Source organism: Phyllobates terribilis, unplaced genomic scaffold, assembly GCF_046119375.1.
Source record: "Phyllobates terribilis strain yellow unplaced genomic scaffold, ASM4611937v1 Scaffold_13__5_contigs__length_258822181, whole genome shotgun sequence".
Classification (NCBI taxonomy): Eukaryota; Metazoa; Chordata; class Amphibia; order Anura; family Dendrobatidae; genus Phyllobates; species Phyllobates terribilis.
Window position 1 is genome coordinate 102,262,938 of NW_027362773.1, and position 26,164 is coordinate 102,289,101.

At 40.8% G+C, this 26,164-nt stretch overlaps 2 protein-coding genes across 2 annotated transcripts in view; both read right to left on the minus strand.

Annotated features, from left to right (window-relative positions):
• The window catches only part of RIPOR1 (RHO family interacting cell polarization regulator 1), a 136,491-nt gene extending 134,344 nt beyond the window's left edge, over positions 1 to 2,147 (minus strand). The window contains exon 1 of the mRNA XM_073658312.1: positions 1,962 to 2,147. The gene's annotated coding sequence lies outside the window, so the exon portion shown is untranslated. The remainder of the gene's footprint in view (positions 1 to 1,961) is intronic.
• A 2,057-nt stretch (positions 2,148 to 4,204) lies between these two features.
• The window catches only part of VRK3 (VRK serine/threonine kinase 3), a 39,982-nt gene continuing 18,022 nt past the window's right edge, over positions 4,205 to 26,164 (minus strand). Inside the window, exons 6-16 of the mRNA XM_073658318.1 lie at positions 19,927 to 20,070; positions 17,265 to 17,314; positions 16,798 to 16,864; positions 14,713 to 14,806; positions 13,150 to 13,252; positions 12,709 to 12,798; positions 9,421 to 9,553; positions 8,398 to 8,515; positions 7,892 to 7,950; positions 6,483 to 6,624; positions 4,205 to 5,179 (exon numbers count right to left, since the gene is read on the minus strand). Of these exons, the coding sequence (XP_073514419.1) occupies positions 6,488 to 6,624; positions 7,892 to 7,950; positions 8,398 to 8,515; positions 9,421 to 9,553; positions 12,709 to 12,798; positions 13,150 to 13,252; positions 14,713 to 14,806; positions 16,798 to 16,864; positions 17,265 to 17,314; positions 19,927 to 20,070 (995 nt within the window). The 3' untranslated portion in view covers positions 4,205 to 5,179; positions 6,483 to 6,487. The remainder of the gene's footprint in view (positions 5,180 to 6,482; positions 6,625 to 7,891; positions 7,951 to 8,397; positions 8,516 to 9,420; positions 9,554 to 12,708; positions 12,799 to 13,149; positions 13,253 to 14,712; positions 14,807 to 16,797; positions 16,865 to 17,264; positions 17,315 to 19,926; positions 20,071 to 26,164) is intronic.

Sequence of the window (26,164 nt, forward strand, 5' to 3'; positions counted from 1 at the left end):
CCACCGCTGTGTGGAGTCCAGTTTAGGATCGGCGGTTTTGGTCTTATTGAAGCTCTAGTGTGAGTGCCTGAGATGCGCCTCATTGATGCATACATGCGTTCTAGTAGCTGGAAACAGGAAGGACGTCACCGGATGTGACATCGGCGGGATCCCGTATGCGGTCCACCCGATGGTTTGAGTTCCAGATACCGGATATACTAGCCCACGTGACCGGAAGTGACATAACGGCGTGATGTTCAGCGCGGCAGTTTAAAGGAGACACGGTATAGGAGGCGACAGGTGGAACCCTGGGTCTTTTGAGAGGAGGATACGGGCTGCTTGGAATGGTGGAGACCCTCAGCCCCTTTTTCAGTCTCCCCTGATGAATCTATTTTAGGAGGAAACGTGTTGGGAGCAAGATACCTCCAATATGTTTTGGTCATGAAGAATATAATGACATTACACCAGGATGAATTAAGCCATGATGCACTTTAGGATTGGGTGAGATTGTTTCATTTTGCTTGGTATAACAACAACCCGAAGGAATCTTTCAGTGGGGCTTTGTTGATTTTCCCTGATATAGTCCACGATACCTTTTTGAATTGAGGTCATGTGGGATTTTACTGTATAGTCCATGGTACCTTTTTTTTTGTTTAAGGGCATGTGGGATTTCATTATATACCTAATGTTCGGAGCGCATACATGGTATCTCTATATTATTGTTATTAGAAATGTTAACCAATACTAGTAAGGGTAATATTGAATTGTATGATCCTCAATGCTCTGGATGAATTGAGGTTGTCTTTTCTAAACCCTACATACTTGGTATTTGGCATTTTGAGGTGTGGTTTGCATGTATACACAATTATAAACTATTTATGGTATCAGAAGACCCAGGGTTCATTTATTTGGCCCATTAGGGTCTTTTTTACTTAAAAGGTGAAAAATTTTAATATATATCTAATAAATGTTATATTTTAACTATCTTGCTTAAAATTTGATTGATCTGGTGGTTACCCCGATAGCTTATTCACAGCTTAGACACCCTGACTGCATACTTACAATGTATTAGCTTATTTAGGAGACTATACAGAGAAAGATAAATCACACCATCCCCTCTACAGGCAGAGATGGTACTGGTTCCAGCTGCCCATTTGATGCTGTACTGGTGCCTCATAGGATTGATAGCAGACCAAAGAGAAATCTAGAAATTTATATGGAGTCTGAAGGGGAAAAACTGGACGGATGTGGAAACAAAAAAATAAAAATCAATGTAGAGTGTAATAGATAATCAGGGGAGGGGGTAAACTCCGACAACTTAAAGTAGTCCTTGCATTAGGGCAACCCCCTAATAAATACAAGTAATTGTCCTATGAAAAAGATTCAAATTACAGCAAAACAAATTTGCATATGCGGACCATAGTCTCACTTCACATTTTACCCTTTCCTCACTTTGTAATCTATCAGATTCAGAGGTATGCACAGGATTTTATCACATATCTTGCAAACACGCACACAAAAATTCACGAACATTTCCCTTCTATAAAAACCACACACGTGACTGTGTACCTAAACAATGCCGCCACACTGTGCAAGCAAAAAGAGTTATTTTGGTACAGTATAATACACGATCTATTGTTCTAGAAACCTTTCCTGGAACCGCTTCATTAATAGAAACCACAACCGTCATGATCGCAGAAGCATTTGCAGTAACAGCATATATTTTTTGCAGAACGTTTGGTGCAGTAATTTTTGATGCCTACCTTGCGTTTGACCTTTAAAAGCTGTAGATTAAGGATTTATGTAAAATAGATTAAAGTAATAAGAATGCATTTATCATTACCTTTATACTTAACCCTATTTGTGCTGCACAAACACATTAAGCAGTTGAGTTAAAAAGGTTTTAACTCTCTTGGAAAATTTGCTGCATTCCCCTAATGAGAAAATCTGCTTTGTAAAATTAAGAACCGACTGGTACATACCGGGCAACGACAGCGCTCGCTGGACCACCACAGCGGCCTCCTGGTAGAATGAGGTTTATTGGGGGTCTCCGGGTGATTTTAGGGTGGACAGATGTCAGTTGTCCGGTTTTCCTTCCCTTCTGAGGCTTGTTTCAGGACTTGCTGTCTCATCCTGCTTTCTCGCTCCGGACCTGCCTCCCATTACCACCGCCCCAGTCAGTGTTTCCAGAGTCAGCTCTTCTCTTTCGACTAGTGTGACGGATGTAGCAGAGTGGATTTCGCAGGATGTAGCAGCGGCTAAAGTATATGGTCAGGAAAGGTTTAGCCTTACAAATGTGAGCTGAAGCTTGTAACATATTTCCTCAATAGAAAATGAAATGATCTGTTTATTTTAATTCTAAGCCTCGGAAAAAACAAACGGCACCAAAAATAGTTTGGAAATGGTGCAAAAATGAAGCATTTATGCAAGTCACTAAAGGGGTTTTCCATAACTTCGATATTGATGGTGACCTATCCAGATCACTGGGGGTGAGGGAGGGGGGGGGGGGTTCAACCCCAGTAATCCACCAAACTGTTTGCAGCGCCTGCTGCAGCCGGATGTACAGAGTCGTTACATCACAGCGCCGTAAATCGTGTAGTGGCCATTATCGGTACTGCAACTCAGCTCCTATTGAAGGGCAACAGGACCACATGTAGATTGTGATGTCGCATGTAGCCAAAAATTGTCAGTGGGTCTCAATATATGAAAATGTGCAACTAAATATGGCTGGAATGCAACTGCCACAAAATAAAAAAAAAATCAAAATATTGTAAAAAAAATTTTACTGTTGTGACACCATTTTTTCCAAGACCCATAAGATTATTTTTCGGTTTATGGGGCTGACTGAAAGCTTGTTTTGTGCACAGTGAGCAGATTTTATTTTTTAAATACCAATGTGGTGCTTATTTATACAATTTTTTTTTTTTTTTTTTTAGGAAGGTGAGGTGTATAAAAAAAAAATAAAAATCTGCAGTTCTGCCATTTTGATTTTCTCCATGCAGCGTTTACCATAGCAGTTAATTAATTCTATATTTTCATAGATCGCACTTTTACAGATGTGGCGATACTAAATGTTTATTTTTGTAATTTTTCTCCCCTTTCCTTATTTTTAATGAACAAAAGGGGGAGCAATTTTAAATGTTATATATTTTTTTTACATTTTTAGAAACTGTTTTTTTTTTTTTTGTTAGTCCCCTTAGGGGACTTGAACCTATGATCACTTGTACTAATTTACTGCAAGACCATGGTTTTGCAGTAAAATCTTGATCTATGGCTGAGCTTCACAGAAGGACCGAGGTGACAGCGATGGAGGTGTTAAGCATACCCCCAGCTTTCATAGTAACCCATCGATCATTCACAATGTGAGGGGGCCAATCAGTACATTCAATTTAAATGCCGCTGTCAGAAACTGACAGCAACTAAATAGTTGACAGCCGAGCTGTTAAGAAACAGATGCCAGTTTGTGTACATGATCACATATGGCAGAGAATTGCAGAAATAATCCTAATTGTATATTTTTGTTGGCGTACATTTTGGGAACTGCAGTAAAAGCAATTAGACTGCGGTGCCATCATACAGGTTAGGTTTATGTTATTTATCATAGGTTTATATTGGTGTTATTTATATACCATACCACATACATCAGTGGTATGGTATTTATACATCACTATATTAGGTATCTCCTAATCACTCACAATGTCTGGTGTCATCTATGCAATTATTGACGTCTTAAAAGGGGATGTTCTCAACTTCTTATCTCCAGGAGTCCATCGCTTCCTCATTTTAAAGTGCCTGATGGTTGACCATTCAGGCTGGCAGAATAGCTGAACTGCTGTCCCTAATTGCCCTCTCTCCCATGCTGCTTGCAGAGGTAACATTACCTCTGCAGCACTGGAGAAGTGCAGGGGGACTTAGCTTGGCTGGATCCAGCGATCTGGCTAACTTCAGAGCTGTAAAAGCAAAAATTGCAATAGTCTAATTTTCTATTGAATCCATACTTCGCTATGCGCTCCTGAGTCCTGAACTACGAACTTCTCGGTGGTCTTTTCAGCAATCGATGGGGTTCTCAGAACCAGGACCTACACTTATTTGAAGGGAATTAAAAAGGGACCAAAACAAGTTTTTGCAAAAAGTTTGATCTTTGGGGGGTTAATACTTCTATAGATCTAAATCTGCCATGTAACAGTAAAGTCCCAAAGACCAAGACAACAGTGAATTACAAAAATTTTATAATTTAAAATGTATTTATTTAAAGTGTTTTTATTGAGGATACAAGATAAAACCGATACAACTAAGGAGGGGGAGGGATTAGGATGCCATTGAAAATATTTTAAAGAATAAAATAAAAAGGTCACAGCATTATCCATAATGTATCACAAAAAGAAAGGAACAAATTAGGAAAAGCTTAGATTAAAATGTCACGCACCATTCGGAGGATCTTTAAAAGCCTTGTTGAAAAAAAAAAAAATGTTTTCCGCATACCTTCCCCCCCAAAAAATAATCATGAAGTTACTCTTTTTCCAACTTTGATAGGATGGATGGATTATTTGCAAGTCTTCTAACACATTTTTTTCCACCATGTTATGTATTAAAAGATTCAGTAGCACGGCCTCCCCTCCTCCGTCAGCAGTAAAGACAACAGTGTCACACGTAATAGATGATATATGGCTATGTTCACACACAGCGTTTTTTCCTGCAGAAAAGAAGCTGCATTTCACAGTACCAGCAAAAGCTATGAGATTGCAAAAAATATCTTGCACGCGTTTTTTTTCCCTTCTCTCTGAATTTGAGAGCTGCAGTGTTTTTCAATCCTGCAGCGTGTGAATTTTTTCAGTGTTTTTACAGCATTTTTTTTCACCAATAGAAAGTGAAAAACATGCTGCACAGGGGTTTTGCTGCTTTTTTTGGTGAATAAATCAAACTTTATTAAACATGCACAGTAGACAAATCCCACATATTCCGTACCCCGAAAAAACACTTACAAAAAACGAAGCAAAACCTGTTTGAGGTATGAGTGTAAAAAAAGCTGCAAACACACTCTGTGTGAACACAGCCTTACAGTGGTTCTATCGAATAAGAATCCGAATTCATTCAAGTCATCAGTGAAATGTAGCATATTTGTAATCCATTGTACCATAAATGGGCGAGATTATTCCTTTCTGCTTGATAAAAACAAACAGTCTTCAACATTGATGTAAATCTGCAAATGTAAAAAAAAGATAGAAAAATTAACCCAAACTACACAAAACCAAAAAAACATGATGATCGCTTTCACAAACATTCAGGACAAGAAGCTCAGGGTAAGGTGTAATCCGTAAATGACCTATTGTAATAATCAAACTTTTAGGTAAAAAAAACCCCAAAAACTAAAAAAAAACAAACCCAGACATTTATTAGAGTTGAGGAGGTGAGCTGTGACATCACATATTGAGAACAGTGAATCCTGTGTTATCTGCTGTATATAGAGGTGTTATCAGTCATTGTACAGGAAGAGGTGAGCTGTGACATCACCTCTATGTACAGTAGATGTCACAGCTCACCTCATCCTCCTCCTGTACAATGACTGATATCACCTATTGTTAATGATGAATTCTGGGTTATCTACTGTGTATAGAGGTGTTATCAGTCATTGTACAGGAGGAGGAGGAGGTGAGCTGTGATATCACCTATTGTGAATGGTGGATCCTGTATCTACTGTACATAGGAGGTATTAAAAGTCATTATACAGGACGAGAAGGAGGTGAGCTGTGACATCACCTACTATGAACGGTGGATTCCGTATCTACTGTATATAGAGGGTTTATCAGTCATTGTACAGGAGGAGGAGGTGAGCCGTGACATCACCTATTGTGAATGGTGGATCCGGTGTTATCTACTGTATATAGAGGGTTTATCAGTCATTGCACAGGAGGGCGAGGAGGTGAGCTGTGACATCTATTGTAAAAGGTGGATCCTGTGGTACCTACTGCCATATGATCTTGTAAAGGTCAAGTCCTCTGGATTAACATATTAGGGTATAAGTTGAACTCCATGGACTGGTCTACTTGAATACCATTTTCATAGTTTACGGATTTGAAAGGTCAAAAATTCAAATATAGAAGGAAAGCCCTCTCTTCTCTATCGCTTCATTGGGGGACACAGGGGTGTATGCTGGTGCCACTCGGAGACTGACACTAGGCAGAGTTAGCTTCATGCCAGATGGTGGGTGTACCCTGCTGAGCAGGACCTATCAGTTTTAGCTTAGTGTCAGTAGGAGGCAGACACAGGTTTGTTCTCAGACCTGTTTCTACCTTAGGTTGTATTTTCTTAATCTTTTCTCTTTTTCTTTCAGATACGACTTGTGACTTGGGCGACGGAGTGCAACTGCTCACGGTCTTCTCTTTTTATCCATATGGGGGCAAAAAAAAACAAAAAAAAAAACCCTCCAGGTCAGGAGACCTCAGCGAGCGTACACAACCCCTTATGACGATGTCACTTATGGTCGGCTTTTATTTGGAATTTACCTTCTTTACAGTTGTACAGGATCATAGGGATCGACTTTAACTTTCAGCAGAGCAGATGAAAACATATCCCGAATCTCTCTGTAGTTCGGCTCTTCTATGTAGTCCATGTTCATCACTTTTTCTAAGAAAAATTTCACCACGTCTATAAACAGAATACAAAATATTTTCATTTACAAACAATTCTCCCATATGTGATAGTAAGAATATTATGTATCATGTAAAATAACATAGAAAGTAACAAACATATTGTCATAGTTAGACTCGCACACGAGCCGCTTATGGATACAAGACATTACGAAAATACATGAGAATTACTGGAGGACTAAAAGACCCGTGCAGTACTAATGGCAGGTTCATGTGCGCACTCACTCCATTCATTGTCTATGGGATGGACGTGGATAACAGACTGAACTCTAACCCCACCACATCGGTCCCTTAGAGGGGACACAGAACCCCTTTTCATGACTAGCAAGTCCCAGCGGTGGGACGCCTAAGGATCTGACACGGATTACCTATCCCGTGGAAAGAGGAGTTCTGATTGTTGGACAACCCCTCAAAGGGAAGATATCATCAGAAAATGAACCATCATTTAATTCATAATTTTTGTCTTCCATGTATTTTTATTCAATTTTTGTAACTTTTTTTCCCCCTCACATCATGATCTTTATTAAAAAACTGAGGCTTTGTTTGGACTCCTATTCAATGTCATTTCAGGAAGAGTTTTCAGCAGTCTCATTATCATCAGAGGCATGATTACTATGACAGGTAAAAACCTCTATACAAAGCTGATAAGACAGGATCCACCAATCACAACAGATGTCACAGCTACCCTAAGCCCCCTCTTTTCAAAATGACTTTTGCACACGCACATTAGATGCTTCAATACAAAAAGATAGGGGAGGAGTCTGTTCAATGAGGCTAATGTACATGTGAATGTGTACAGCAAGTAAGTTTGTGCCTAAAAAAAAAAAAGCCCCAGTGGCCAATGTGAAAATTGCAAGGACACTTTTTTTTTTAATACATAATTGTGATATGTAAAAAAAAATAAATAAATAAAAAAGCCTAAAAAATAAATAAAATACATTTAACACAAAAAAGCTAATTTAATTTTGTTATTTTCTGAAGAATGTTTCTTTAAAGGGAATCTTTCAGCAGTGATGGAAACATTCTACAATTTATTTTCAGAAAAAAAAATACAAATCTTGGGCACATCATAGTTGTTAATTAAAAAAAGAAAAAAAAGGAGACCCACCGATTGGTGGAAACATCACACAGAATTGTGCAGCTCCTGCAGGAGCATGCAACGTAGGGCGATGTATGGATCCACTGTTACTATTGAGCCCGTACAACATTGAGCTGCGGACTTCAGAGCAGCGTTTTTAACTAAATGGTTTGCAAAATGTCTGTACCTGGAGTTTTGGTTCTGTTGAAGCATTGCTTTAGGAGTCCGGAAACATCTGTACGAAACCTGGGAACAAAAGTAATGCATATAAATAAATATTTGCTGACGAGAGCTTGTATTTGTACAAGACCCTCAATCGGAGCCACTAATATTCCTTTGAAGACAAAGTTTGATGACAGGCAGCGATAAGGCGGACACTAACCCCGCTCCACCAGGGTGACGGGGATGCACCCTAGGTAGGCTTCTGCCACCTCTGCGGACTATCAATAGTGGCCGGTTTCCTAGGCAAGGAGCGTAGCATCTGCAATCTCTCTGCCATAGAGCTTGGAAGCGCTGCTATGAACCTGGCCGAATTCTCGATCCCTGCGTTCCTCAGGTGGTGAAGAGGTGAAGCAGCTTCTACTTGCAGCACAGGACAAAGACAAGTTCAGGCCAATGGAGTGACATGGCTATTGATCAGGACTGTTAATCATTCATGAACGCACCACCAAAGTTGCGATCCTGAAGACCGACCTTTGTTTTTGCGCCATTATAGAGCCTGGATTTGTTTCGTCGCTCCAGGGTAAGGAGCCCCGCAGCCATTTCAGCATGCAATACCCCAAGGATTCCAGGTCGCTGCGGCGCGTTGGTCCTTAAAAAATAAAGCAAAGAAGAAAAAAATTGAAAGTTAAAAGGGGGTTATCCAATTTTTAAGGCAGGGAATACAATCTAATCACTTGGGTAAATGGCAAGTGATCAGCCTTAGGGAAGTAATCAGAGACTGAACGGGACCATCGGATTAAACAGATCATTTTATTTAAAGCTTTCCCTGATTTAGCACAGTGTCCTCTTCACAGATTTGCCATGCACAGCAGTTCCCAACCACCAGCTCTGTAGAAAATGGCAGCACTGACTCATTTAAAGGCCATGTACACCTGGTCACAGAATAGTTTTCTTTATTGTCAATTTGCTTTCTAAATGCCAAAGCTAAGCAACTTTCTTAAATGGTTTTCATTACAAATTGTTTTGCTATCCCTTCTTTCAGTGTTAGAGATAGCAGCAGGCAGGGTGTTGCACAAAGATCTGCAGTGGGGGGGGGGGGGGTAATCTAAAAAAATGGAGAGCAGAGAAAACAGGGAAGCACATGGAGAGGCAGTAAAGGATCTGCACCGATATGTGAAAGCAAAAGACTGCTGCACCCCCGGATACACACACAGCCAAAATCCAGCCTGTATTACTGGGAGAAAAACTCCCACAGGAAAAAAATCTGAAGCTTAGGATTGGGCTGGAAACTGAATATCAGTGGGTCTGAAAATGAATGAAGGAACAACTTTATTATCTAAAAGGTAGCCTTTTAGTGAAGGGGGTTAGGTACAAGAAAGGTGTTGATGCGCCATCATTATGCAAAGCGATCTATATATCACTTTATAATATGGGAATAACTAAATAATTGTGCACTTTTCTTGAAATATTTACAAGCCTAAATAAGATCAATAATAAACGTGTTTTTCCTATTGTATAATGCCACAATGGCACACAAAGATGAAGAATACATACCGGTGCCTTTGTGAATATCCAGACTGATGAACTCAGCTGTTCCTTCATGGGGCGTCCTGCTGCCGTCCTTCTGTGCCACGTGTTTTCCACCAGGACAGTAGCGAAATGCATTATAATATCCTGCGAGGTAGACCTAGGATGATGGAATAAGTCATTTATTGCTCCAGTGTTTTGTATGAAAAACATGGAAGATTCCCTTACAATCACAAATCCATAAACTACCGATACATGCTCTTAAAGCCTTCACAACACTGCCGTTAAGAGTCACAACCATTTAGTTTTGAGATTTAGTCTTTCCTTCCCTTCTTCCAAGAGCCATAACTTTTATTTTATTTTTCCATCGACCTAGACGTACGGGGGCTTTTTTTTGGTGTATGTGGGGAAGGAGTTGTACATTGTGTTCCAAATTATTATGCAAATAATATTTTCTCAGATTTTCCCAAATTACCTATATGAATTGCAGTCATTGTAATTTTCCAGTCAAATAATTATTAGAGTACAAAGTCTTGAGTTGAAAACTGTTTGATTTCAGTTTGTAATAACCTGCTAATGCTTATAATTTCAAAAATGACCATTTTTTTGTTCTTTATTAAAATGAAAAGGTTGAAAACTCTGCTGTGCATAATAATTTGGAACATGCATTTTGAGTGCAGTTTGAGTATTTTATTTTTTTTCTAAATATACTGTTATAGGCAGTTTGTACAAAAACCTTTCAATTGTACTCTAATAGTTATTTGACTGGAAAATTACAATGACTGCAATTCATATAGGTAATTTGGGAAAATCTGAGAAAATATTATTTGCATAATAATTTGGAACACAGTGTAGTTTTGAATGACACCATTTATTTTATCATACAAGAAGCTTTTTGGTACTTATCCTAAAATCTCTTTCTTGGAGCCTTCACTGGAGGACACCGGAAACCACGGGTGTGACAAGGTTATTCAAACCATAATAAAAGCGAGGTAACAGTCTTCGTCCCGCATATACCGTCCCAATTGGAAAGATGGTGCGAGACCAAATCAGGTCTTTTTCTCTTCCCTCTCTCCTGGCCTTCCTAAATTCCTGTTTCTCAGCACCTTAAGGTGCCAGTTCTCCGCCCTTTATCTCATCCTCCAGAAAAACTTGTCCCTTGTCCCCAAATCAGGACTTCCTACAGAGAATTGCTCACTCCGTCCCTCCTCTTGGAGTCGTGCATTCTCTCTATGATCTTGTCTGCTCTTCAGGTTTCACCCTTTGAACCCAGTCACGATATTCCTCTGTCTTCCTGGAAGGTTTCGTTCCTTGTAGCGATCACCTCCATCAGACGCTTCTCCAAACTTGCAGCTCTTCCTATTGTTTGTCTTTCTTGTGTCTACGAGGATATGGAGGTCCTACATCCGGTTACATCCTTCCTTCCTAAGGTGGTTACTCCTTTTCCCTCAGTTAGTACTTCCTTTGTCCCATCCTCTGGAGTGGTCTCTTCTCAAAACTTGATCTTGTCAGAGCTGCGTCTCTACATTTCCTTGACCGGATCCTTCAGACATTCCGATCTTCAGGAATCCCAAAAAGACAGTCTTCCTGCTTTCTAGACTTCTATTGCCCGATGCATCAGTTCTCCCATCATGGAAGCATACAAAGTGATGAAGAGACCGATCCTGCTCAGAGTCACAGCTCACGACACATGGAGGTGGGAGCTTCATGGGCTGTTCACCATCGGGAGTGGTCCCTGGTCTTCGGTACATACCTTCTCCAAGTTCTACAAGGTTCACGCCTAAGGTTCGGTTAACGCCAGCCTGGAGAAGAAGGCCTTAGATTCTTGAGTAGCCATTTCTTCCCACCCTGGGAAATGCTTTAGGACATCCCATCCCTGTGTCCCCAATGAAGAAATAGAGAAAAGAAGATTTTTGGTCCTCCCAGTAAAATCTCTTTTTCGGAGCCTTCATTGGGGGACACAGCACCCGCCCTTGTTGGTTCAATTTAGGGTAATCTCCTTTCCTACTGCTTTCTCACTAACTGGTTAGTTCTCTCCCAGTGTAGGTGTAGCCTGCTGGGGAGCAGTTATCCTTTTTTTGCCTAGTGTCAGCCTCCTAGTGGCAGCAGCATACACCCATGGTTTCCAGTGTCCCTCAATGAAGTGATAGAGAAAAAATGTACTGGAAACCAGAAAAAAAAAAAAAAAATTCCAAGTGGGATATAGTTGTGAAAAAAAATGCAATTTCACCTTTTTCAGGCATATATACAGTTACAATGACCCAGAAATTGCCCTTAAAGGATTTAAACCAAGACTCCATCATTGCAAAACAACCGGCTTAGGCATTGGGGTGGGTAATGGAGTTGCCCCATGGTGATTACAGCTAATGGAATATAATAGACCGGTCTGGTGTCCTGCTGGTGACCCTATGGCTGGCGGGAAGCAGGGGAGGAATGGCTGCTCCTGATCCACTTTTTCTTTTAAGAGGGGGATAAATAGGAAGGTGGAATCCTCCCCATTTCCCGGGTAGAAGGGAAGAAAAATAAAGCTAAAATAATAAGAGCAAAAGCAAGGAGGTCCGCTTCCTACAGATACTAAGCTAAGACTGATTAGCTCAGTGCTCGCAGGAGGGGTACAGTCAATGGGATGAGCAAACACTTAAAGGGAACCTGTTACCTTGGAAAACACTTTGTCTGTAGATATAGGGTTAATCAGCAGGTAAATGGTGTTACAATACTGCCTGGCCACCTTTCTGAAAGTGCAGCTACTGGGAGAAAATTCACTTGCTTCCTCCTGTAAGCCGCCAGCTTTCAGTCATGAGGCCGTACATGGAGCAATCACAGTCAGTCATCGCTCACAACACTGCTCACTATACTGTGAATTCAAGTGCTGGGGTGTGCTTACAGCTGACACTCACAGTATGGTGACAGGTGCTGTGAGAGGTGATTGTAGCTGCTTTATGCCCCACCTATGACTGAAAGCCGGCGGCAACCGGGAGGAATCAAAGTACTTTTTTTTTTTAACCAGTAGCCACACTTTCAGTATGGCGGCCGGGCAGCTTTGTGACACTATTAACCTGCAGATTATCCCAATATCTGCAGGTATAAAGCTTTTTCCAAGCCGACAGTTCCCCTTTAACTACTTCGTGTCCGCCTACTAGTGACAGCAGCTATAATCCAAGGTCTTTGTGACCCCCAATGGCACAGACAAGGAATAACTTTTTTTTTGCTACTTAAGCTTTTGGCATTTCACATTGTGGTGAAGTCTACACTGCGGAACGGATGATATTTTCTATCTGAATAAATAAGTGCAATAATTAGAATAGGATTTCTTACCTCCTCATAATCAGAGCTTACATATATATTCTCAGCTGTGATATCACCGTGGACATACTCATTTTCATGAACATATTCCAGCACGTCAATCTGAAAAAATGATAAATGGATTTTGCTTACTTTCCTTGATGCACCAGAGGTACAAGGATGCCGGCGGCCATACAGAAGACTGCCCTGGTCCAGCTGCCACATAGGCCCAGACTGGACATTGGAAGAAGGCGACATCTTTTTGCTCAATTCAATCAATAGTTTCATTGTTGCCCCCTCTCACCTTGAGCCCTTTATATACAAGTACTTGTGTCATCTTTATTAGTTAAATAATTATTTTTTTTTAATTATAATTTCTTTGTCTTTTTAATATGTGAGATCAGCATCAATAACCAGTTTTTAATTTACATCCAAATTAATGTGGAAAATTAAAGTAAAATCACGGTCACCTACCATCCTGTACACAATCTGATAGACAGCAATCTCAGGCAAACGATCATCGAATTCACTGATGATGGTCTGAAGATTTTGTCCCAGTTCAGAAAACACCAAAAACCTGCAGAAACCATAAAATGTAATAGAGATAAAAAAATATATAAATGAGTAAAAACATTTATGTGGTTTTCTTTGTGAAATAACTATGTAATTAATATGACTATGTTAGTAAATCCATTGTATATAAACACTTATTATCTCATAAACATGACCATAAGAAGGTTTGGAACTTGTGGAACTAGTTTTAGTTTTGAATGACACGTTCACTTTACCATGTAATGTGCTGAAACACAGATAAAATGTTCTAAGTGCGGTGGAATGGACAAAAAGAAATAAATGGCAGATCCGCCCGTGTTTGTCAAAAATCACCCGGCATCAAGATTCTTCAGGTCAGTATAATTAAGACAATTACCAAACTTAAAAAAAATAAAATAACTCACTTATATAGCGCCATTAATTCCACAGCACTTTACAGACATCATCATCGCTGTCCCCATTGGGGCTCACAATCTACATTCCCTATCAGTAGGTCTTTGGAGTGTGGGAGGAAACATACATGCACACATACTACAATATATAGTTAAAGGTGTTGTCCAGGCTTGGAGTTCAAGTCTGCAGTCACTGTGGGGCACACGTGCAGACTAGAAAGTCGTGCATGTCTAGTCGGCATGTGACCTCATATGCAAATTGCATACTTGCGGTCACGAGCCCATCTCTCTCAGCATTGGAGAATACTAACAGCGTGAGGTGCGCACTGTCAGGATACACAAGTCTGCAGCCTCATAGAGTGACTGCAGACTCGAACCCCAAGCCTGGACAACCCCTTTAAAAGATGACATTGTTCTATGAAGCCCAGCCATGGTGACTCAACGGGATCCTGCGATTGCGTTACAAGTTATATATTTTTGTAGAAGTTTAACCAGTCTTCATTTCGCTCTACATTCAGAAGCTCAAATCTCCTAGTCCAGAATTCTGCGCCTATTTCTTATAAACAGGCACAGGGTTCAGATCAGTTTCATTGGGGAGAGTCTCCATGGTAGCTGTCAAGCTTGTCTGCAGAGCCCATCCAAAAACAGCAGGAGCAGCGTGTTTGGGATATTATACCAAACATGGGCCATGCATGACACGCTCTTCTGTCTCTCCCATACACATGAATGCCCAGGTTCACCGGGAGTACTGGTGTTTTCTATGGGGAGAGTGGAGAAAACAACTATTGGATGCATCTTGCAGTGGCTACCCACAAAACGATCAGCCACTAAAACTGCAACTGTCTGATCCTTCTCTCTTCCAACATCACCTTTCAGGTGCAAGTTTTTTTTCGGTGAGTGCAGAGATCCTGAACAGATACAGACGCTGCAATAGTCAGGTATAGGAGGACTGAGGCATTTTTAACAAGATATATTATGAAGTTTATTGTTACATTAATACGAGTTCAGTTTCAGAAGCATTTTTCTTTTCTATTCTGTCGTGCCTTGTATTGTGACAGCGCGCACAGCAAATCCAACCTATAAGAGTAGTTACCTGTAACAGGTTTGTTCCAAGCTCTGCACACCAAAACCAATACAAGCTGGAATCCCCAGCGCCGGGCAATTGTGAGACTTCTTCCATTTGTCAACTGAGGAGGAGGGGAAATAAAATAACAAAAACACATAAGATTAGTTATATAGATGCATTTGTGGAATAAAATAGACAAAGCAAAAAAAAAGGCCTGAAATTCTGTCATTTCTTTTTGAGCTGTTCACAGCAGAACCGACAAATTACATTTTTTTTTTCCCCAAAGGTCAAAAATTCAGCCAAAATTGTATTTATTTTTTTTACTTCACTTATTATACAAATTAAATAGCACAATAATCTTACTGTATGGTCTATACTGATCTGACAACACTAATTATGTGCATTTTTTTCTATTTTTGACATAAAAAAAGTGTTATGTGTTTTTTTAAAATAAATGTAGAAATATTGCAGACCAGGGGACTTTCAGTAGACCTTAGCTATTATGAATACCCACTGGCACTGACACCAATTGCTTATGTCTGGGGTACACAGGAGATTAACACTATTTCTGATAATAATATGACTTGTATTTGGCATCCATTACCAATTTATCCTCTGCAGGCTCCATCTGTAGTTTTCTGTTGTCCCTGAGCTAGTGGGTGAAGACCAGCTGCTATGATGTCTCACATACACAGCACACACACAGAAGAGGAAATCTCTCTGTAGCACACTCTCAAAATCTGCAGCAGTATGGAGGCCATCACACATCATCACTGAGCAGTACAACTGTGAATCCAGCTCTGGAGATACCAGGGGTGTTGAGGTAAGAGGGGGCTGCTCACTGCTATCCCCCCCCCCCGCTGCCTGTCTATCTTATCTAATGCTAGAAATACCAGGAGTGCCAAGGTAAAAAGATATAGATCTTCCGAAGCCGGTATAGACTGCACCTGCGCAGTGTGGCCGGAGTCAGAAGGACACATCCAGCGTTAAAGGGACTCTGTCATCACTTTGGAGTTATCAGACCTCTCCTATGGGCATACAGGGTATAGAAAAGTACATCTATACATACCTGTATGGCCCATAGTAGAGGTTCGATTGCAGAAAAAAGTGTTTTAATTAATTCCATTTTGTATAGGCTTAAAGCAATCCCTGCCTATCTGCTTATTATTCCCCCAAATCCCCGCCTCTCTGCCTAATTATCTTATTAACCCCCCCCCCCTTTTCCCTCCCTTGCATGTAACAGGTCCTTAAAACTCCGACAGCGGCATTTAACATGGCGGTGCCGGAAGCACTACACTAGCTCCACCCATCACATGATGCCGATGGGTTGGCATGACAACCCAGGGTCTGCAGGAGACTCCTAGGGCTGTCATTGTCAAACTCTATGAGCATTTTTACTACATGTACTCTATTTTTTATTTATTTTTTTTTCAAATCACCCCCCTTTTGCCTTATTCAAAATAAATAAAAATTAAAAAAAAAAAAAACAACCAAAAACACGCATTTGGTATTGCTGCTTAGAGAAACACCTGATCAAAATACAAAATGAATTAATCCGATCTGTAACCGGCATAGAGAAAAACATTAAAAAACGCCAGAATTACGATTTTTTGGTCGCTGCAACATTGCAATAAAATGTAACAACAAGCTATCAAAACACCGTATCCACCACAAAATGGTATAGATAAAAACGTCAGCTCAATGTGCAAAAAATAAGCCTTCACCCAGCCCCAGATTCTGAAAAATGGAGACGCTCTGGGTATCGGAAAATGGCGCCTTTTTTCACCACTTAAATAAAAAAGAACCTACACATGTTTGGTATCTATGAACTCATAATGACCTGGAGAATTACAATGGCAGGTCAGTTTTAGCATTTAATGAACATGGTTAGAAAAACTAAACAAAAAACACAATTGTGGAATTGCAATTGTTTTTCAATTTCACCGCACTTAGATTTTTTTTCCCCATTTTCCAGTACACGATATGGTAAAACCAATGGGGGTCGTTCAAAAGTACAACTCGTCCCGCAAAAAAAAAAAAAAAAGTGATCTGCTTTGCAGCTTTCATAGGTGCAGTTTTCGTGGCTGTGTATTCTGTATGCTGAGCACATACCTGTTACTTTCTTAGCTGCTCTTTGGAAAAAGTTCTGTTCATTGTAAATCTTTCCATCTTTAGCATCCTTGAAAGTTGGAAATGAAAAAAAGTAGTTATCATCCCCCTCCAAAAAAAAGCAAAAATTATCCTATGAACATAAATATCTAGGCTGATGAAACACTTTTTAAAGTTATGTGTCCCTTGAATTATCAGTGCTGGAAACCCCAAGACATCATCAGCTTGTAGCAGCAAACTACAAGAGAAAATACTATTTTTTTCTCCCAGGGTAAATCAAGTTTGGATTTCTATTAACAAATTTTAAGTCATAGCGGATCTCTATACATAAAACTATACCTTAATCTGCTCAGCTCCTCTTGCTCCAAATTATTGTGATCGTACATGGATACAAATTTTAAGATTGTTTTACTTTTAAACTTTATTCTTTCCCAGTCATTCAGCATTTGAACTATCGCATAATTACCTACCAGTTTCAAGACATAGCGCTCCTTGTCGTCTTTTTTAGAGAATCTATGCACTTGTAAAGATAAAAAAAATAAATAAATTATATTACTTATTTATATATTATAAAATAGATCAATTAGAAATACAAACACACACGTTATAGCCAGCGCCCAAGAGTGCCCCCCCCCCCTCACCAGCTTGCTCAGGGCCCCAGCACTTGGAATACTCACCTCTCCTCGTTCCCCGCAGCTCCAGCTTCTTCCGCATCTGCTGACTTGTGACGTCTCAGGGCAGAGGGCATGATGACGTCACTACAGCGCGCCCTCTGCTATGAGCGTCACAGGGCAGAAAGTGGGAAGACGGCGACACTGGAGTCCGGAGCTGCAGTCAGCAATGAAAGTGGAGAGGTAAGTATTTAATTTTTTTTTCCCCTGCACACTGCATTATCATTATATAGGACCCACAACCCTGTAGGGAGGTCCGTGCCGTTGCCCACAACACATACATACATTAGTGTCGGACTGGGATGTCTGGGTCCCACAGGAGGAATTGACTCTAGGGGCCCACCCTACAGCTATATACCTGATAGCAGTTATCCCTGTTATAGTGGATCGTTGACTCTAAATCACAGGCAGCTCCTGCACATCTACAGTGCGCCACTATAACTGGGATGTACAATTACAGATACTTTGCAGTAAAGGGGTTCTTTGGTTAAAACAAGTTATCACCGATTCATGGGATCCACAGGATAAGTAATAACTTATTGATCATTTGAGTCAAAACATTAGAAACCGCACCTATCAGAAGAATGGGGAAGCTTTTTCCCTGTCAGGACACTTCTCCCCATTTTAAAATGCAGTGGCTGGTGGGACGTCTGACCGCAGCTCCATTCATTCTCTTTGGGGCTTCCAGAAATAAACAAGAACAGCCACTGAGGGAATGTATAGATCCGTGGTCGAAACACACATGAAGTCCAGTCTAATGGGGAAAAAAGCTCCACATTCTACCAATCAGTGCAGGTCCCAGCATTCAGACCCCCACTAATCAATAAGTTATCACTTATCCTGTGGAGAGGTGATTACTTGTTTTCCTCGGAGAACCCCTGTAAGTGCATCTTGCTCCAAGTATTTAATCACTAATGGAAATAAAGACTTCTCCCAATTAATATCAGAAATAAGAAATAACCGCCATACACAACACAATCCACTATACCAATACCAATAGTATCACATACAAGGGAGAAATACTGCCACACCATGCCCAGATCACATATTACCACCACATAGTGACTGAATAATACCACATACAAGGGAGAAATACCACCACACCATGACCAGACCACATATTACCACCACATAGTGACCGAATAATTCCACATACAAGGGAGAAATACAACCACACCGTGACCAGACCAGATATTAACAGCATATATCGTCCAAAAAATTCCCCATCATTGCCATATGTTCCCCCACCTCCTCCATCATCATTGCCATATATTCCCCCACCTCCTCCATCATCATTGCCATATGCTCCCCCCCACCTCCTCCATCATCATTGCCATATGCTCCCCCCCACCTCCTCCATCATCATTGCCCTATGCTCCCCCACCTCCTCCATCATCATTGCGCTCCCTCATCCCCAGTGTGTTAAAAAACAAAACAAAAAAATACAAAAAAAAAAAAAAAAAAACACACACACTTGCCTCTCCGCACGCTCCCCCGCAGCATCCTCGTTGCTGGCAACTGTCTCCCTGACAGAGGCGCGCACTGCATGACGACATCATCAAGCCGCTAGAGCCTGTGTCAGGGAGAAAGCGCCGGACAGGAAGCAGAGGACGGATCCCTCAGCTCTGTTGCCATTTTCTTCCTATCAACAGCAGAGCTGGAGGGATGGCATTGTTCCTTCCCGCCGATGAGGGCGATCTGGCCATGGGCCTCCCGAAGCAGGCCAGGTTACCCTCATTATCAGCCGCACTGCAAGGGCCACCTCCATCTCTGGTTCCCGATGCAGGTGCACCGGCGGCCATGTTAACCAGAGGGCCCCCGTGCGTCCTGCTCGGGCGCCTGCTGAGGACCTGGGCCCACTGGAGAATACTCCGGGGTCCCGGTCCGACCCTGTAATGAGGTGTTATCAGTCATTGTACAGGAGGAGGAGGTGAGCTATGCCATCACTTATTGTGAATGGTGGATCCTGTGTTATCTACTGTATATAGAGGTGTTCAATTTTACTATAATCATGTCTGACGATAAAAGACTGCTGAAAAGTCATGTGTACAAAACAAAGTGTGAGCTAGTATAATGCCTAGTGAACAGTGTGACAATTATAAGATTTCTGTATATATGTAACTAACTGTAGACACAAAAAGTCTAGATACAGAACACGCCAGTAATACATATAAAACTGAGAAACATGACTTTCACACTGATGAATTTTATATTCACTCCCACAGTTTTTCTGCAATATCCAAGTCAAAGTTATAAGGGATCTAAAGAAGAAGTTATGCTACATCAATAAAATCATACTTAAGTAAAGTGCTCCGATACTGAAGTTATTGGGAATGGGTTACTGCACTGACAAGGGTCACTGGTAGCTCAGTCCCTGTTCACATTGCATCATGTATACCTCCAATATACATACCACTGTATAAATGTGGAAAACTTAATTAACATTATACTAAAAAGCCACCTTGGTAATACAAGCCGGTCTTCTCCTGTGGCAAGAGCTTGGCGAGCACCCACTTTGTGTCGTTATTATCGGTCACAACGTCATTTTCTGGCAGTGGCTGCACTTGTACGTTCTTCGCTTTCTTACTCCTGGGGCTTATTTCATCTTGTGTAAGGAAAGAGAAGAAAAAAAAAAGATTAAAATTTACACATATCAAAACGAAACCAAATAAACTATTTACAATTTAGGCTGAAATACTTTGTACTGCCCGTACACACGAGATGGCGCTAATTGCACGCTTCCATTTTCGCACTGAATGAATTTCAGAAGGAAATGAGAATAAAAATCTCTGCCAGAAACCTCTGGGGCCGACATTTTTATCTTATGTATATTACCAGGTTTATACAGCACAATCTCCATCAGGCGAATCCAGTACTTAATAGTATTATAGAGGTGACATTTACTTTATGTGATAAATAATAGGATATTTTATTAGTATGGACCATTGCAGATGCAACAATATAGGTCTGCAAATTTTACTCCGGTAAGAACAAATAATGGTGGAATGGTTTGTGACTCTTGGAAGCTAAAACATGAAAAATGGCTGTAAGGGCTAGTGCAGACAACAGAATTTTTGATCCAAATGCGATCAGTAAGGACTTTCTTACAAGTGGCGCAGCCTAAGCCAGGAGGGCGGCCTCCAGAAGAACCTTAGGAGGAACCTGTAGATGAGAGCTAGAGAGTGGAAGTGGAGAAAGAGCGTGGCGCCACGTGGAAGTTGCTTAAAGAAAACCAGCTGGAAAAAGAATCTCTCATGAAGTGCCTCCAAGTCTGCCCAATTTTTTTTTATAAGAAAACTACAAAATAACAACAACAACAACAAAAACAAACAGCTAAGGACTATCAAAACGTGTGTGTAACCAAGAAGAAATCTCTGTATGAGTTATCTACAAGGACTTATTAAGAATTTGGTGACCGGTAGCAGAGGTTTTAAAAAAAAATGGGAGGGAGATGCCTGTCAAGTGTATTGAGAGAAGCTGGAGCACAACCACACCTCTTTTGGTTGACTCAAGCTGTCTTCCATACAGAGAGGCGCGAGTATCTAACCTTTGATTAAATTGCATTTGTTGATATCACAGCAGAGGAAAAAACATCTTTGTAGTCCTCTGGTATGGAGTGGTTTAGGTGACAGGCAGAAAAGCATGCTAACACATCCCAGATGGAGGGGGTTAATGTTGAAACCACTTGGCTAAATTGTATGCTATGTTTAACATTTAGAGAAACAGAATGTGGTGACAAGACATCTTGAAAGCATGGAGGAAACAGTTTAGAAAAGAGTTTATGCAATTACGGAATAGTTTTTAAAGAAAATACCCTTAGAGGGGGCATTCAAGTCATGAGTCTTCTAGAATGCTGAATCTATTGATGATGTTGCAGAGACTTAGTTAACCAATGATCTCCTTATCCAGTTGTGAATGATCCTAGGCAGTATAAGTCTTCAAATGGTTAACCCATTCTCTCAGGAGCCTTCTACTTCCCCTCCAACAGTTCCCAGCCATCAGGGCCCAGAGGTCAATGCTATTCAGGGAGGAACCATTCCCCTTCGTCCCTATGCTCCTTGAATTAAGGAGTTGCCGGAGCATGAGGACCGGGTTCTTACGGAAGCTCTCTTTGAGGTGGAGGTGGGACGGAAGCTGTCCCCAGATAAGGATGATGGACTTTTTGGGCTTCCCACCACTGGAAACAATGACTGATAGGCAGGGGGACCACCCTTCCTTTCCCTGGGCAAGGATGAAACACCTTACAACAGAGGGAGAATAGAGGGGCAACCGTGGGAAGACATCCTCATCGATACAGGAGCCACGGTTTCAGTAACAGGACTCACCCCCTGGACTGCCTGAGACTATCACTTTGGTAGGCTTTGAGGACTCTTGTATTCAAGCAGTAAAAAGTTGTCTAGTGAACCTGAGATTTCAGGAAGAAGGGGGATTGAAGCAAAAGGGTCTTCGATGCACTTTTTGGGTAAATCTGCATTAAAGTTCCACTATTCTGGGTATTGATGTTTTAGGAGCAACGGGAATTGTTGTTGGTTTGTGTAACAAAGTTCTGTGGCGGAACAAAGAAGCAACCATTTGTTCCGGAATTGTGCCTGTGGAGGAGGAGTTGGAGAGTCACAAAATACCCATCGCCAGTCTAGGTTCATGTATGATTGCACTGTTGAAAAATGGAGGTTTTAAAAGATGAATTAAAAAAAAAATATATATATATATTAGCCGAGTTGTGGGTTCATGTAAACTCAAGTTAAAATCAGTGGTTCCAGTGTCCGTACCGAATTCTTGAGGATGCAGTCCCTTACATAAGTGTTGTGGTCAGTGAATTGGAAAAACAAGGCGTTGTAAAAGGTAATTCTCCATGTAACAGTATCATTTTACCTGTAAAAAAGGAAGATGGTAGCTTCTGAATGCTTGTGGACTTGGGACTTATTTATAAGTACACTCCTCAGCTGCTCACCTTGTTGCGTCCGTCCCTGAAGTTAAGTCACAGCTGTTTTATTGTTTGGATATTGCACATGGCTTTTTCTCAGTACCCCTAACACCTCCGCTTTGCCCTCACTTTTGAGAATGCAGTACTTGTTCATGTGGTTGCCCATGGGATTCCACAGTTCCCCTGTGTATTTCCATCAGGCATTGGCTCAGGTCCTAGAACACCTTGGTTAGCCGGTTCCCGACCGCCCACTGTAGATAAACGTCGGCGCTTGCTGGGCTCTGTGCAGCGCCGACGTTTAAAAACGGTGGGTGGTCTCGCAGCGCTCAGGACCCCCAGGGTCCTGCAAGCGCTGTGTTTGCGGTGCAGAGCGATAGCTCTGACAGGGGACATCATCGGGACCTGATTGGATCAGGTCCCAATGATGTTAACCCTTTGCTATGTTCTATATGCCGCGATCTATAGTGATCGCGGCATATAGAAGATAGACAGAGGAGAGGGGGTCGTCTTACTTACCTCTCCGAAGACCCCTGATACCTTCCAGGACCTGATGTTGCTATGGCAGCTGGAGGTCACATGACTGCCTCCAGCTCTGCCATATATGGTGTCCTGCCTGGCTCAGCCTGCAGCTGAAGCCTGGCAGGAGACTCTGACTGTGAAACAGTCAGCGAAGATCTCATGTAATGTAATACATGTCTATTACATTACATGAGATCAGTGATCAGAAAAATAAAAATTAATGTCCCATACAGGGACTAAAGTAAAAATGTAAAAAAAAAAAGTAAAAAAAAAAATGTTTTTAAACTGTTAAAAAAAAACAAATCACAAAATAAATAAAAATAAATAAATAAAATATTAAACCAATAAATCCGTATATTTATGCAAAAACAAAAAAAGTACACATATTTGGTATCGCCGCATCCGAAACAACCCGATCTATAAAACTGTCACACTAATTAACTCCTTCTGTGCACACCATAATAAAAATAAATAAAAGACGGAGCAAAAAAATATGCTTTTTCATCATATCGCCAAACAAAAAGTGGAAAAAAATGCGATCAAAAAGCAAAATGGAAATAAAAATGGTACCACTGAAAACGTCATCTTGCTCCGCAAAAAAAAAAGTCGCCATACAGCTCCATCAGCCGAAAAATAAAAAAGTTAGAGCTCAGAATAAAGCAATGCAAAAAAAATATTTTTTCTATAAAATTGTTTTATTGTGTAAAAGAGCCAAAACATAAAATATACAGTAAGTGTAGTATCGCTGTAAAGGTAATGACCCGAAGAATAATGCTGCCTGATCCCTTTTACCACACGCAGAACGGCATAAAAAAAAACCTCAAAAAACAATTCCTGAATTGTTGGTTTTTGTTAATTTTACCTCCCAAAAAACGGAATCGAAAGCGATCAAAAAATGTCATGTACCGAAAAATGGTACCAATAAAAATGTCAACTCGTCCCGCAAAAATCAAGTCATCACATGACTCTGTCGGCTGAAATATGGAAAAATTATAGCTCTCAAAATATGGCAATGCAAAAACTAGATTTTGCAAAAAAAGCATCTCTTAGTTTGTGACAGCTGTCAGTCATAAAAACCCGATATAAATCTGGTATCTCTGTAATCGCACCGACCCGAAGAATAAAGTAATCTCATCACTTATACCGCACGAGGAACTGCGTAAAAAATAAATAAAACCAATTCTTCAACTGCTACTGATTTGTTTATTATGTCTCCCAAAGATCCCAGTAAGGCTCTGCTCACATTTATCCTGTGCTCTGCGCTGAGCACTTACACCAGAGTTTCCGTGTAAATCTCTGAAATACGTGATTCAGCCAGAACCCATGATGGAAGATTCCCTGTAATGAGGCAGATATAGGCCACTGTGGATGCCGTCTGGCCTGTGATCCCACGGTGTCATTTGTTTTAGGCGTGCATGAAAGTGCGGTTGGCCACAGTTTTGTGCACTTCTGAAAAAAATGACACCGCTAAACAGAGGCCAGACGGAATCCAGAGTAACTCTGCTGCCTCATTACAGTGAATGGATCCCGCAGGGGTTTCATCTGAATTACATCACTTGGAAATTTAGATGGAAACCCCGATGTAAGTGCTCAGCCTCGAGCGCCGGATAAATGTTACGCAAAATGTTCCCAATAAAAGCTTCAACTCAGTCCTCAAAAAAAGCTAGTCCCCACTCAGGTCCGTCATCTGTTAAAAATATTCCATGTTACTGGTAGCAGAAAGGCTCTGGAAAAGCGAAATGGCCCTTGCCCCCCAAAAGAAATTCAGAAAATTTTGTACTCCCAAATCCAAATGCCTATTCTACATTAATTTGTTCTCCAATTGTCAAAGAGCGCTCCGTCCCCCCCAGATCTCGCCGTATGGCTGAGCGGTACGATACAGCCACATATGGGGTATTGCCACGTTTAGGAGAAATTGTGTGACACATTTCGGCACCATTTTTACCCATTGCCCTGTGTGAAAATGTAAAATCTGACGGTAAAACATTTTTTGTGGTAAAAATATAATTATGCTTTTTTCACTGCCCAATGGTATAAATTTAAAAATTAAAAAATACTCACTACTTCCCTAGATGAATTCCTTGAGAGATGTAGTTTACAAAATGGGGTCACTTGTAGGGGTTTCTACTGTTTCGGCATGTCAGCGACTCTTCAAATGTGACATGGTGTCTGCAACCTATCCCAGCCAACATAGCGCTCCTTTCTCTTCCGAACCCTGCCGTATACCAAAGCAGTGGTTTTCCCCCACATATGGGGTATCGGCGTGTTCAGGAGAAATTGCACAACAAATTTCATGGTGCAATTTATCCTGTTACCCTTATGATAATGCAAAATTAGGGAATGAAAAACATTTTTTGTGGGAAAAATGTGAAAATTTTATTTTTATGGCTCAATATTATAAACTTTTGTGAAGCAGCTGGGGGTGCAAGGTGCTCACCACACATCTAGATAAGTTCCCTAAGGGGTCTAGTTTCCAAAATGGTGTCACTTGTGGGAGGTTTCCACTGTTTAGGCACATCAGGGGCTCCCCAAATGCAACATGGCATCTGCTAATTATTCAGACAAATTTTACATTCAAAAAGTCTAATGGCGCTCCTTCCCTTCCGAACCCTGCCGTGCGCCCAAACAGTGGTTTTCCCTCACATATGGGGTAGCAGCGCGCTCAAGAGAAATTGCACAAAAAATTTTGGGGTCCATTTTTTCCTGTTACCCCTGTGAAAATAAAAAAAATTGGGTCTAAAGTAACATTTTTGTGAAAAAAGTTAAATGTTAATTTTTTTCTTCCACATTCCAAAAATTCCTGTGAAGCACCTGAAGGGTTAATAAAGTTCTTGAATGTGGTTTTGAGCACCTTGAGGGGTGCAGTTTTTAGAATGGTGTCACTTTTGGGTATATTCTGTCATAAAGACCTCTCAAAGTGACTTCAAATGTGATGTGGTCCCTAAAAAAATGTTTTTGTAAATTTTGTTGGAAAAATGAGAAATCGCTTGTCAACTTTTAACCCTTATAGCTCCCTAACAAAAAAAAAAATTTTGGTTCCAAAATTGTGCTGATGTAAAGTAGACATGTGGGAAATGTTATTTATTAACTCTTGTGTGACATATCGCTCTGATTTAAGGGCATAAAAATTAAAATTTTGAAAATTGCAAAATTTTCGCCAAATTTCCGTTTTTTTCACAAATAAATGCAAGTGATATCGAAGAAATTTTACCACTATCATGAAGTACAATATGTCACGAAAAAGCAATCTCAGAAT